The sequence below is a fragment of the Toxotes jaculatrix genome, chromosome 20 (genome assembly GCF_017976425.1).
Source record: "Toxotes jaculatrix isolate fToxJac2 chromosome 20, fToxJac2.pri, whole genome shotgun sequence".
Taxonomy (NCBI): Eukaryota; Metazoa; Chordata; class Actinopteri; family Toxotidae; genus Toxotes; species Toxotes jaculatrix.
The window spans coordinates 5,507,100-5,520,579 of NC_054413.1; the positions used below are offsets into that span (position 1 = coordinate 5,507,100).

General features: G+C 43.2%; 1 protein-coding gene across 3 annotated transcripts in view; it reads left to right on the plus strand.

Annotated features, from left to right (window-relative positions):
- Positions 1-13,480, plus strand: part of asap1b (ArfGAP with SH3 domain, ankyrin repeat and PH domain 1b) — a 44,796-nt gene that overhangs the window by 16,429 nt on the left and 14,887 nt on the right. For all 3 annotated transcript variants that reach the window (XM_041065441.1, XM_041065440.1, XM_041065438.1), the window contains exons 3-11: positions 1,823-1,968; positions 3,590-3,664; positions 4,140-4,189; positions 4,422-4,551; positions 8,504-8,589; positions 9,957-10,032; positions 10,865-10,951; positions 11,934-12,034; positions 12,150-12,219. In XM_041065441.1, coding sequence (XP_040921375.1) covers positions 1,823-1,968; positions 3,590-3,664; positions 4,140-4,189; positions 4,422-4,551; positions 8,504-8,589; positions 9,957-10,032; positions 10,865-10,951; positions 11,934-12,034; positions 12,150-12,219 — 821 coding nt within the window. The remainder of the gene's footprint in view (positions 1-1,822; positions 1,969-3,589; positions 3,665-4,139; positions 4,190-4,421; positions 4,552-8,503; positions 8,590-9,956; positions 10,033-10,864; positions 10,952-11,933; positions 12,035-12,149; positions 12,220-13,480) is intronic.

A 13,480-nucleotide genomic window follows, 5' to 3' on the forward strand; every position in this document is an offset into this window, starting at 1 on the left:
CAGTTTCAGATGTTTGTCCCACCAAAAAAGTTTGTTTGTTCTCCACAGAAAGGACAGTTTACTTTGCTCTCATTGTGATCTGTAGGATGAGAAACTGCAAAAGTCTCAAAACAGCTGAAACAGCTCTTAAGTTTCCTGTCTAGTAAGTTATCTGCTAACTACAACAGTTACTTATTTTGGCTAGATCTAGTTATTGTTAGCCAAACGCTGCGTTTGATCTAAAATAGAAATAAGAAAGGGACTTTTGATCAAAAGAAATTCATCGTTGGACTCAGGGATGTGGTCAGGATTTTAGATACAGACAGATCATGAGTTTGATTTAAAATTTAACAGAGGAGCATCTGGTGAATTTGTTTACAGTGCAGCCAAACAAACTCACATTGTTTTAATAAAGAAGTCAGTCTGTAATGTGCCTTTTTTTTCTCCATCATGTCACAATCAACCACAATCTGATTTTGTGCTGCACATGGAGGAGGTAGTTTTCCACACAACAGCAGGACACAGTAAAGGGTTAGCTACCTCGCTGAGGAGTTGGAGGTGTGTTGCTTGACGCCTGCGACTCCTCGTTTAACAGCTCACTGTGGCTGCTCCTTTATGTCCCACTGAGGTTGCCAGAATTAAGAATGATCCACCTGCGAAAAACTGCAAAAAATAACTACTGTCAGTCGCAGTCAGCACTAACCCCGACTTCATAATAAAAGCCCCTCCGTGTTTAGTCATAATGCTTTTAATGTGATGTAGCAGCAGTAGGAAATGTTGGGTTTGCATTACAGTAACTTGATACAGCTCTGAGATCTCTAGGACAGTGGACGGTGAACAGTCAGGCGGATATCAGTGAGATAATATTAAAAACAGCAGCACTGGGTTACATGCATTGCGTGCAGTTCTTGTGTGGATGCCTCTTCTTCCCTCATGCATTGTTAGACAAGAATAATCCAGCGTGGGAGTAGCAGACCTTGACACTACCAATGAAAACTGCTGTGCAGATGGGTAATTACTGAATGTAAATACATTGAATGGCTGTTGTCACAATTTCTGAAAAATTGCTGACCATAGTTGGTATCAAAAATGGTTAATTAAAGCTTAAACTGTTCACCCTGCTGTTCCAAAAATCTCTCACAAGCAGAAATAAAATTTGAAGTGAGAAATATTAAATCCATTTCCCCAGATTGGTCAAAGTAAATAAACAGAGGATATGACCTCATTGTCTTCAATAGTAACTACAGCCCGTGTTTGGACTGTATTTAAGTTTCCAGTGTGATAAAAGTTCGAAATGGCTGCAGCTGGATGAAGTCCTACGGGGTGCTTGTCTCACCTGACCTCCCTCTCACGACTCTCCTCTAGATTTGGCAGCAGTCGAAACATCTCTCCCCCTCCAGCTCCTCTTCATCTCTGCCTTAACGACAAGGACAGATGGATGCTGCTGTTTGACTGAGGTCTCCCATAGAGTTTCACAGACCTGGAGAACCACATGTCTTGTTATGCTGACATTTACTGTTTCAAAATTTATAAAACAAAAGTCTCTCTGGATATAGCGCTGATCAGAAATCATGTGTTAAGGTCCCACGTGTCTGTTATTGTATCGCTTGTGTTGCTGCACCGATGAGGGAACTTTCCGTTGAAGGATTTGCTGAGAATTTCTACATCCCAGAACCTTTTTGTTCCAGGTGTTTGTCTCTGTCGCAGCTGAGAACAAAGAGCGGTGTATCACTGAACTGTTTTCTTTATCCTCAGATTTTTTACCACACCTTGTAAGCCGATCAGGCAGGTGTATTTGATCACTGGTTCACCTCTCTGTGCCTGTGTTTTTTTTTCAACTCAGACCATGTTCAAAATGAAGAAAACTACGCTCAGGCTCTGGACAAATTTGGCAGCAACTTCATCAGCCGGGACAACCCTGACCTGGGAACGGCCTTTGTCAAGTTCTCCTCCCTCACCAAGGAACTGTCTGCCCTGCTGAAGAACCTGGTGAGTCCAACATGTCAACACTTATACTATCATTAAAATGAATGGCTCAGAGAGCCTGTCCTACTGAATGCTCCTGCCTTTGCAGATGCTCTCGTCCTCACAAAGACAGAAAGAGGGAAATTCTCCACAGAGAGTGTATTTTTCCTGTCTTCACTCGTGTAAGTGGTTTAGGATTTGGGCTTAAGGTTAAGATTAGGATTAGGTTTACATAAGGTTAAGGTTAGGCAATGTAAGGGAGAAGGTGACGGTCCAAAAAATTGTGATACTGGAGTTGCACCTGTTTGCCTACAGGTTCTATCTGAATAAGAAGGGTTCATCAATCTCTACACAAAACTGCATAAAAATCACCTTCACAGTCAAAACTCTCGTCACAGCCGGACAGTACAGCTGACCGTTGCTAAATCTACCTCAAAGCCTTGTATTTCTCTTTCCAGTCGAGGCTCTTATCTGCCTGCTGTGGATTCCCCTGACGTTTCTTTTGAATACTGCGTCCTGTTTGAATCCTCTGTGACTGATTGTTGTTGGAAGAAGAGCCAGTCTCCGTTCTCACCCTCTCTTCCTGTGTGGCTGACAGCGAGATTAGACTCCATAAATACACTTGGCAGCACCAGGAACAACTGTGTGTGTGTGTGTGTGTGTGTCACCCACCTGTCTGTGCTACCTACATATCGCAGGAAAGTGAAATTATCTCGATTCATTCCTCTCTTCATCTCTTCTTTTATCTCTCTCAACTCTTGTCTTTTCCATTTTGAGTATTTTATTGAATGAGTTTTTAGACTTCAATAACTTTGCCCTGAGGACTGCTGGTATTGTGCATGCACTACAAATGAGTATTGATGAACAGCGCTTGTCCTAGATGTCCGACATGTGTTATCGGCTTAAATGTAAGGATTTTATCACCAGATTTGACCAGGTTGTTGCCAGCTTTCCTGCGCCTGTCTCAGTGTTTATTTTCTTTCTGAGAATCGTGTCGTAAGAGAAAGCGAAAGAGACAGTGACGGTTTCCTGGATGGGCTGTTAGAGCACACCGGCAGTCGGCCAGTGAAAGATTGATTCTGACGCTGGCCATATGCAAGAAAGGCACTTAAGAAGCACATTAGCGCCCATTAAGCGTTGTTTACTTCCTTGACCGCTGCTGTGAGTCTGCGTGGACGTGGAGAACGACAACAGGGACTTAAATGCTTAGCACTGTTGTAGATGACCTTGCTGATCCTGATGGTTAGAGCTGCTGAGCATAGCTGTGGCAACCCGAGCTGCTGGCAACGTCAAGCTTTTGCTAATTCTTCAATAGACTAACTTGCACTTGTGCCGTTTTTGGCAGGACTAACCCTAACCCTCGCTATTATTGTTTTCTGATTTCTTCAGTCAGCAGCAGCAAGAATGTGTCATTGCATTGCTCTGTAGATGAGGCTGCTCTTATTCTATATTTTTTGTGTTGTCAACAAATCCCATAAAAAGACCAAGACCAGCAATGTGCAAGTCCTTCTCTCAGGACTTTGTGACCTCTCTTTCTTGTCTGTGACACTCAGACATAAGCCCGCTCAGTTCAGTGTTTGCCTGTGACGAGAGCTACATTATAACTCCCTGTGTCCCTCCTGCTCTTCCCTGTGTCCTCTTTCAGCTCCAGAGCCTCAGCCACAATGTGATCTTCACCCTAGATTCGCTGCTGAAGGGCGACTTGAAAGGCGTGAAAGGGGTAAGATTTACTGTAAAACATTTTCTCTTCCTGCTATTTTTTTTTTTCTCTCATTTGACTCTTCCGGGCCCCCCATGACACATCTGAGCAGCGGGGCAGGGGAAATAGATGTCTCGTCAGCACATCTCTCAATGCATCTCTCAGTTTCTGTGCATGTGAGTAAGTGAGAGTTTAGAAGAGAGATGGGGAAGTTAGGAGTGCAGCTCTTTGTTTTAAAGATCACGCTGTAAATCTTGCTGAAATAAACACTGCCTCTGTGTTGTGCTTGAGGTGAGTGGCAAGTAACAGGGTCATGAGCTCTTGATGTTTAGGGTACAAGGAGGGGCGTGGTCAAATGCAGGGCGTCCAGGGCATAAATCTTGAGCGGAGTGAGGCATTTGCTGTGTCTCTGGTAGTGAGCCAACTCTGCAAATACCTCTGTTGACCGACGACCTCTTTGTAGCTTGCTGATGCTTGTCCTCCCGTGTTTCTGCAGGACATAAAGAAGCCCTTTGACAAAGCATGGAAAGACTACGAGGCCAAGTTGTAAGTGGATAATTAAAGTGTGCTGTTGTCATACTACATATGTGCATCATCCAGCTCATTATAGTGTACTGAATAATGGATCAAACACTGTTAGCTATGTGCACCGGTTTTGTTTGGATCCTCCAGGAGCTTTTTAGAAGTTGCACACGGAGAACATTGTAAAACACAAAGTCAAAAAATATAAAAAAGTGAAGTACATCCATTTGATAATTTGTTCCCTCCTCTGTATCAGTACAAAGATAGAAAAGGAGAAGCGAGAGCACGCCAAGCAGCACGGGATGATCCGCACCGAGATCACCGGGGCTGAAATTGCTGAGGAGATGGAGAAGGAGCGGCGTCTCTTTCAGCTCCAGATGTGTGAGGTAGGTAGTAAAACGAGCCTGTTACCTCATTCACAGCTGGCACCAGCATGCAATCTGTATCCAGAAATCCTATCTGGATACGGACAAGCGGCCAGACCACATACAATGACATTCTACCAATGCTGGTTGTGTGGCCATTGCGGTGAAGTGATCTGGAGGTGGTCTGTCTTTCGTTGTGATTGGATCTCAGATGCACATTTGATCTGTGCAGTGTGACCTCATTCTTCAGAAAAATATCCACCCAGCACGTTGAACGGTTCCAACTCTTCCTTCTTTCTTAAGCAGCCCAGCAAAAGCTACAAATAGTATGAGCAGCTAGTAAGTCTGCCTGAGCGATACAGTGATACAGAAAGGAAAAGTCAGTAGGAAAGTCAAGTCACCGGCTCCATCTTACTTACACACACACAATACAAGCAGAATCAAGATAATGAGAACATTTATTAATACCAATAATAAAGGTCCACGGATCCGATGTCGTTATCAGTGTATCATACCAGGTGCAAATGGAGCCAAAAGGACAACTTATATGGCCTCTGAGTAGTAATCATGCAGCAATTAGCAATTAGCCAGGTCTTGTAATGAAACAAATCCTTGTGTGGCGTCCAATTATCCTTTCATGAATCTTTGAAGCCGTCTCATTGCAAATCACTCTATTATTATAAGTAATACCTTCACATTTATGTTGTGTTGGGTCATGTTCATTCTAGCACTGTATGCAAAATTGCAGCTCCCTCATGAAAAGACAAAAGAAAAAATCCCAAACAAAAATGAAACAGGGATGTCCAGAGAAAAAGCTCAGCAATGTGGCTCAACATTTGCTGCAGCGCAACACGTCGTTATCTGACAACACCCTCCTCCAGCCAGTCCAACACATGCAAGCAAGCATTCCTGGTAGTAATTGTAACTGTTAATTGTTAACTCATGATCCTTGAAGTGGAGAATAAAAACATTTTAGCAGTGGTAACTTTTTCCAGAATTGTAAAATCCTTTCTCATTGTATTAGAAACTGCCGTTCGGGGATCTGTCGTTCAAACCAGCCAGCCTGGATCATCTTTGACCTTCTTAGTGGTACCTGTGGCAACAAACCTCCACCAACACACTGATACTTTTGGTCTGAACGCCCACTTGTTATTAAACTCCTACAGCATATCAAATGTCTTTTACCAGTTATATTTAAGTAGATTTTAAGCTTGAGTTGACTTTCTTTTTTCTGTGGATAAGATTTCACAAATGCAACGCTAAAAGTCTCATGACACGTGATGAGTATACATCAGATATTTGAGCAGCTAAACACTCATAAACACTGAAACTGTTTGCCTTTAATTTAAGTGTTTTCAGATGTTCCATTGTCTCAGTAAACTTGTCTGCCTTTGAGCATGTTGCGACACTGTTTGAATCCTTTTTCGTATTAATCCTCAAAGGCTGCACTTAAAGGAAAGTGACAGCTAGAATTAAGTGTAAAACAAATGTGAGCTCTGAATGTGCCCAAGAGAATCAGAACAAACTGTTAGAGCTCACTCTGCTTTGCCAAAAACCTCTCTACTGGTGGGTGGTGACGCCTACGCCTTGTTCACTGTTTTATCCTGTTAGGATTTTTTACTCAAATTACATAATGGACCAATGGCTGCTCTACTGCTGTTGGTTGTGTGAATTATTCACTACAGAGCTCTGCTGCGGTCCTTTTGTGTCCTGCCATGCTGATCTGCCCTCTTCTCAGGGTGACTCAGGGGTATTTCCTTGCCCACATTTCTCACCTGTGTTCAAATGTCCTGATATGGAACAGGTCAGGCACTACATGGCTATTCAAGTCTGAGGTATTTCATATCAGTAATGTGTTCCAGAAAAACATGAAAATCAATGGAACATATGCACCAGATGTAAACAAGACTACAGCCATGTTAGCATCTCTGTGAGGTTAGCTCACTGTAAAGCTCCATTTACATTTTCACATTTGTAATTAGATATATTTGTCTGATAAAAATATTGACAGTTTCTGTTTAAACTTTGAGCCTAACTTTGAAACAGTTCATCTTTTCATGATTTCAGAAGACATACTCCTCAGTCACCGCATTATCCAATTTTGTTGCCCGCCTCCAGTCGATGCAGGATGCCAGAAACGAGTTGTAGCTCCCACATTACATTAGCTCTGGCTTCCGCTTATGTTGGCTGCCTCAAGTCCAGATTTGGTTTAAAATGTCTAATCATTTGCAGAGATTTGCATGTTCATGCTCTGACTTAGAGTATGATACTGATTTGTTGTGTCCTCACAGCACCGTGGGAGTCCTCTGGGCAGGGCCTGTTGGAAACAAAAGGCCTTTGTGGATTTGGCCACTTGTTACTGAACTGGCCTCGCTGTAAATGATAGTTAGATGACCATGTGGTTGGAAGAATTTTCCCAAAAAAGCATCAAAAGGGCTGTGTTATGAGAATGTAATCAACTTTTTTTCTGTACACATACGGCTCAGTATGATGTGTTAGTTTCAGTTCGGTGTAGAGGCCAAAAATAATGAGGTATGAAAGCTAGAAAAGTAATGAGAAAAAAATGCTGGTTGCAGTACTGATATAATATAAAACTTCATATACTATAATAGAGGATTTTATCCATACCACCCACATCTTTTATACCTTGAATATCAAACATTTATCCAAGGCATTTGTTTAATCTGACCGACTTTGTCTTATGTAATGGACTTCTTTGCGATTCATCTATATTTTTGAGGCATGTTGTAAGTCTACAAGGTGCTTTACCAATAAATAGAGGAGGATGAATAATCCCAAACATCAGAGATTTCCTGAATTTACTGTGATCCGGGCTGGAAAAACCAGTGCTGCTTCTGTTGTTGTGTGTGGGGACAGTTGCTGCAGTCAGTGGTACAATCTGTTCATCCCACTTAACCTCATTTCTCTCTGTTGGCGTGCACTCTCTCACTCTCACGCTCACTCTCTCTCTCTCTCCCCCCATGTTACTCAATCACCAGATTACAGGATGCTCTCACTCTCTCACCCTTTTCATCCTACGCTGCCAGTGAAGGAGTGTGGAAAGGCAGGGATCAGCAGGCTGCATTATGTTCTGCCCAGACACGGCAGCAGTTCGAGCGTCGCTGCTCATTCACACAAAAGATTTGAAACACGCACATGCGGCTGCGCTCTCAAAAAAGAAAAAAAAAAGAAAAGAAAAAACACTGAACCCACACAAGGCTCAGACAAAATGTGGATAATCTCCCATCCAGCAAGCAGACAAAGGGGACAACACATGCATGCATACACACATAGATGCACGCACGCATGCACCCATGCATCCACACACATGATATAAGGAGCAAATTGAAACTGTATGTTGGCGTCAGAAGCTTCACAAAGCTTTGAGTAATAGATTAAATTTTGCTGTGGAGCTGAAAGTGGTCTTTAGCTGTGACTCTTTAAATCTCTGCGGATTGGCACACCGCGGGATTAGCTCAGATTAAGATTATCTTTTATTCGTTTGTTCGGTGGGAGCGTTATCTGAAGACATGTATTTTGAATCCTCAGACACCGAGACCCAGAGCACACAGTCTGCAAAACACTCTGGAGACGGTTCTCTCGTTTTCATAATGCAAATGTTAAATATTTTTCATTGCCCCTTTGAAACTTTTATTTAGATCAAGGCAGAGGATGATATTCTCTTGTACTACAAGGCATTTTCTTCTGTGTTTACCAGTCTAGTCCAGTCCCACAGTGTCAAGGCAGTCTTGGCTTGTACATCAAAGGCTACATAAGGCATCTGTGCACTCAGATGTGATTATCATAATGCAAAGTGTTCATACTCTAAGTGTCTGTGGGAAAGCAGAAGCCTTTTCTCTCTGTGTAACAGCGGTGCCACATTCTACCTCATTAAACCAAAAAAAAAAAAAATCTGTTAAACACCCTGAATTTCAACTCCTGGCTGAACTCTGCGACTCTCCTTGCTTTGCAGTACCTGATCAAAGTAAATGAGATCAAGACCAAGAAAGGAGTGGACCTCCTCCAGAACCTGATTAAGTATTACCACGCACAGTGCAAGTAAGTACCACCTTAATCCCCCTAACCTGAATGTGTGAAGCTCCCCTGTCGTGTGCATCACACCCACTGAGAAACACGCCGAAGAAAAAGGTTGTGTCTCGCCCCGTCTTTGCAGCTCTTGATGTCAATATTCGGTTTCCTTTATGATTCACAGGTCTTGAGCGTGCACAAATGTGTATATATAGCTCTCATAAATATGCACAGGTCATCATACAGATATGTTCTGACAGCTGTGGGGTTTGGTGGATAAATAAGTGGACGCTCTCCGTGCCAGAACCACAACTCACAACGGCACGTCACAGAATGACAAATTTTCTCTCAGCGTTGCTAGGTCCTGTCAAAACACTGGGACAAAACAATATACTTCCCCGCTAATCTGTTCAACCTGGAGCTTGATGGATAGAAAAGCTGCACTGGTGATGGATTAGACGCATAAAGGCTCTGGATGGAGAGCGAAGGGAAAGTGTGTGAAGGCTTACAGCCCAGAAACGAAGGAAACAATTAAGAATGTGCAGTAGTTACAAGTAAATTTTGTTATAATAAATTTGTCAACCTGTGTGTTATTCTCATATTTTTGTCCATTTTAACATTTTACTTGCCAGCTCTGTTAGAGAGATTTGGGTGTAGGTGTGCAGGTATCCTCCTTGACCTGAATGACACTGCTCCTACCAAGCCGATGAATCTGCATTTCCCAAATCCCTGTAACAAAGAAGGAGAGTAAAATTTCGTCACATGCAAAAGTCAAAGTAAAAATTATTCTAAATACGTCTGTAACAGAATAGCACAAAAAAATCTTTATACCTGCATTAAAAACACTTTCACTATGAATTCTGATGCTCTGCAAAGCCAACAGTACTTGACAAAGAGAGCTGGATAGTGTGGGAGGAGAGGTGTGGGATCTTGGATGCAGAGAGTGAAAGAAAACAAGCAGAGAAGATGTGGTAGAGAAAGTAATGAGAAGAGGAAGGGGAGAGATGCATGCTCCAAGAAGCAGAGAGTGGTAAGCAGTGGATGGAGAGAGGGAGAAAGAGAGAGAGAGAGAGAGAGAGAGGGAGGTCATTAGTGGTGATTTGCGGCTGCAGCGCTGCATCGAGGTGTGTAGCGCTGACAGATCTGTAATGGATTTCAGGATGTGCTAAGCACCTCTGCAGATCTGCCGCGGGCTCGGCCAGCTACCATTTCTGCGCCAACAGGCAAAGGCGCCAGAGCGAGCTGGACTATACATTAAACATAAACTGCACCAATTTCTCCCAGTGTGACCTTGATGGTGGCCAAAAAGGCAAATTGACAAATGACCGATCTGTGTCTCATGTTTATTCCGATGAACATTAATCTCAGTGAGACTCACATGTACCTCTTTCCTCCAGTTTCTTTCAAGATGGCTTGAAGACAGCGGATAAGCTGAAGCAGTACATTGAGAAGCTGGCAGCTGATCTCTACAATGTAAATACTCACACCTTCACCTTGTCAACTCTTGCTTCATCTTTATCCTCCAGCTGTGGGTTTCATTTCTCAGCAGAATCAGGGTTGATGTTTCACACGTCTGTGTCTGTGTGCATGCATACACAGACTGAAGCTGTACTTAGCTGAGATTGACTGACTGACAGTTCTTTCTTGGTCAGTATAGCAAACTATCGAAAAGATGAACCTACTGTGACTGCTCCCCACTATTTCTTATTTACAGTGCTGCTTTCTCCTGAAGCAGCAGTTTTATCAGAATATAATGCCCCAACAGTCATTATAAGAGAAAACGTGACTCTTTTGCAGCAGCTGTCACGATTCAGAATTTCCTGGAAACTAGTAAACCTCACTTATCCGAAGATGGTGACGCCTGGGAAAGTAGAGGTCAGACAAAAGACCCTCACACTGCACTGACTGCTCCCAATAAATCTAATTTAATGGAGCAGCATTTTGATCTAACAGATATTTGAAGATGCTTGATGCTCTGTTAAATTAGATTTATCAGTAGTTATCAGTGCTGTCCATTGATCTTATGTCTTTTATCTATCGTTTTTTTTTTTTTTTTTGATCCAGCACCTATGAGAGTTTAGCGGTTGTGCAAACTCTATATTTTGTTTGTCAGTGACACAAATCAGAAATTGCAAAGAGAGTAATGAGGAGGAACATTTGTAAAGTGTCTGAAACTAGATTTGGAATACACCAGTTTATTTATATGAAGAATTTTTATTAGTGCCATAAATGGCTCTTTGTAAACACAGCTCTCGGTTCTCTCGGTGCATCTCTTCCTCACCGTGGATTTTTTTTTCCTCCACAGATCAAACAAACTCAGGATGAGGAGAAGAAGCAGCTGACTGCCCTGCGAGATCTGATCAAGTCCTCCCTCCAGCTGGACCAGAAGGAGGTAGGCAGACATACCAGGCCAAATTTGAACGTGTAGCAGGTGAAATTCTCACTGCACCAGCCCAAACAGAGCTATATTAGACTAAACACAGCCAAGGTAGACCTGAGTCAGTCACCCCAGCCATATTGAAGCCACGTTTTACCATGCACCCCTTCTCACTCTGGCCACTACCAGGTCTGGAGCTTGTCTCCTGCAGCACAGAGCGAGTGCCCAGTGCTGTACCATGCTGGTAGCCAGTGTGTGGTAGGCTTTGCTGGTGACCAGTGTTGTGCCTCACTGGCTGCTCAGTGGAGAGCCACTCACTGCCAGACTTGACACAGCATATACACACATTTAAAACACGGCCAGCCCTGGTTTTATTTATCAGCACGGGCTGTGCGTTGGTTTTCACCGTCCCCTCGGTTCACAGTTTCACACTCTCAGTCCGCTGTTTCCGCATGAAACAAACGGATAGAGTCATTTACATTTAATTTACACGTTCTGTAGCTTCTCCTGTTAATAGCACCCATGGTAAGCACTACTTTTAGACAGTAAACACTTGAAATTTTGTTTGATTTCGTTTGGCACACGGGCAGGCAACACACGCACACACACACTTTCACACCCACCCCCTGCACCTGAGCTGGATCTTTCACACCTCTCCCCTCTATCTCCCCCCTCTGCCTTCTGCTTGTCTGGAATCAAGTCTAGAAGAGTAAGTGCTGGTGCATGTTGAGCATGCTGGCATCTGTCTATTCTGCTTGACAATAGAGTGGTTTGGCCCTTTAGAAGTGTTGCAGAGCATGCCTCGTAGATTTTATTTCTTCTGTTAGCACTCTCACTTTGGTTTTGAAAAGACACACTGTACTTTGATGTCAGAGAATCGGTTTGTCGTGTGTTTGTGTCTCTCTTGCATGTCTTTATGCAGCTTCTCTGTGCATTCTGTGTATGTGACAATTTTTTTAAAAATTTGTCTGTGCGTGTATTGTGTGGGTTTGCACAGGACTCGCAGAGTAAGCAGGGTGGATACAGCATGCACCAGCTGCAGGGAAACAAGGAGTTTGGCAGTGAGAAGAAAGGCTACTTGCTGAAGAAGAGTGATGGGTGAGCCGCTAACACGGCCATTGTTTAAAAATGCTGTAGTGTTCACGGAGCATTAAAATTTAAAGAAGAAAGACATGACAACCCCTTCGCTAATGTGAGTACTCCCTTCTCACAGGCTGAGGAAGGTGTGGCAGAGGAGGCAGTGCTCAGTCAAGGGGGGCATCCTCACCATCTCTCATGCCACAGTGAGTATAAGACAAATGTACAAACGCACATACACTCTCTCTGACACACACACACACACACACACACACACACACACACACACACACACACACACACACACACACACACACACACACACACACACACACACACACACACACACACGAACTCCACGACCACCACGGGTAACTACGTGAATCAAAGGCAGAGCATCATGCGGTGAGGTTGTGTTGGGCTTTCTCAGTCTGGAGACTGGAAGAGTGGAATTGACATAGATGGGTTGTCATGGCAACAGTGCCCCCCACTACCACCCCTCCCCCCCTCTGCCTGCTGCGCCTCAGTGACTCATCTCAGAGTGAGTGTGTGTATGTGTGTTTGTGTGTGTGTACTATATATGCTGGCACGTCTGTAGCATTGTCTGCACTCTTGTGCAGCAGCAGCAGCAGCAGATGCAGTTCAGTGTCATGTTTTCTTTCCTGTGTGGCCAAAAGGAATCTGAATCCTGACCTGAGTTAATTCTTTAACACTTCATAGCTGTATAACCTCCTGCTGAGCCTCAAACAAAGAGGGACAATGGACTTTGGGGCTTAGCGCAATTAGTACATTTAGCTAATTGTGGCAGAGCAGTGGCAGGTGTCTCATCACGCTCAGACAATCACTAAATCAGTAGATCCTGTGCATTTTAGCTGTGCTGCACCACTTCACCACAAAGCACCAGATTATATAATCTAAAACACTTTTATTTTTTAAAGTGCATTTAAAAACTGTCTGTCTGAGGCTCGTAAACTAAAATAAATCTCTGACATGGATCCTCCTCAGGCCTACAAATCAAGTCTGGATCATCGTCATCAACAGCCTGCGTAGCTTCATAGTATAAACAAACCCCAACAATAAATAGACTACACATGTAATTAAATAACAGAATTGAAAAAAATCCAAAATCCCAAAATGTATTGTTCTGCAGTTATTGTAAATTCTGTGCAATTTGATGTCATTTCTTTACATCAAATAGAACGAGACAGCTTAAGAAGATTATACGTCAGACACATCAATCCCCAGGGGATTTGTTTACCAGTCTTTACTGGTTATCAGTCACATGACCTTCCCTATAAAAGGAATTAACTTTTTGGTGGGCAGATTTGAGAGAGATCAGAATGTTGTTCGCTTGATAAATAACGTATTCTGGTTTGTGTGCCTCACACGGTGTGCAGGACCTTTTCTGCGAAACTCGAAAAATACTCAACCTACAATACATTTCATGGTTAAAGGCCCGACGTGGTT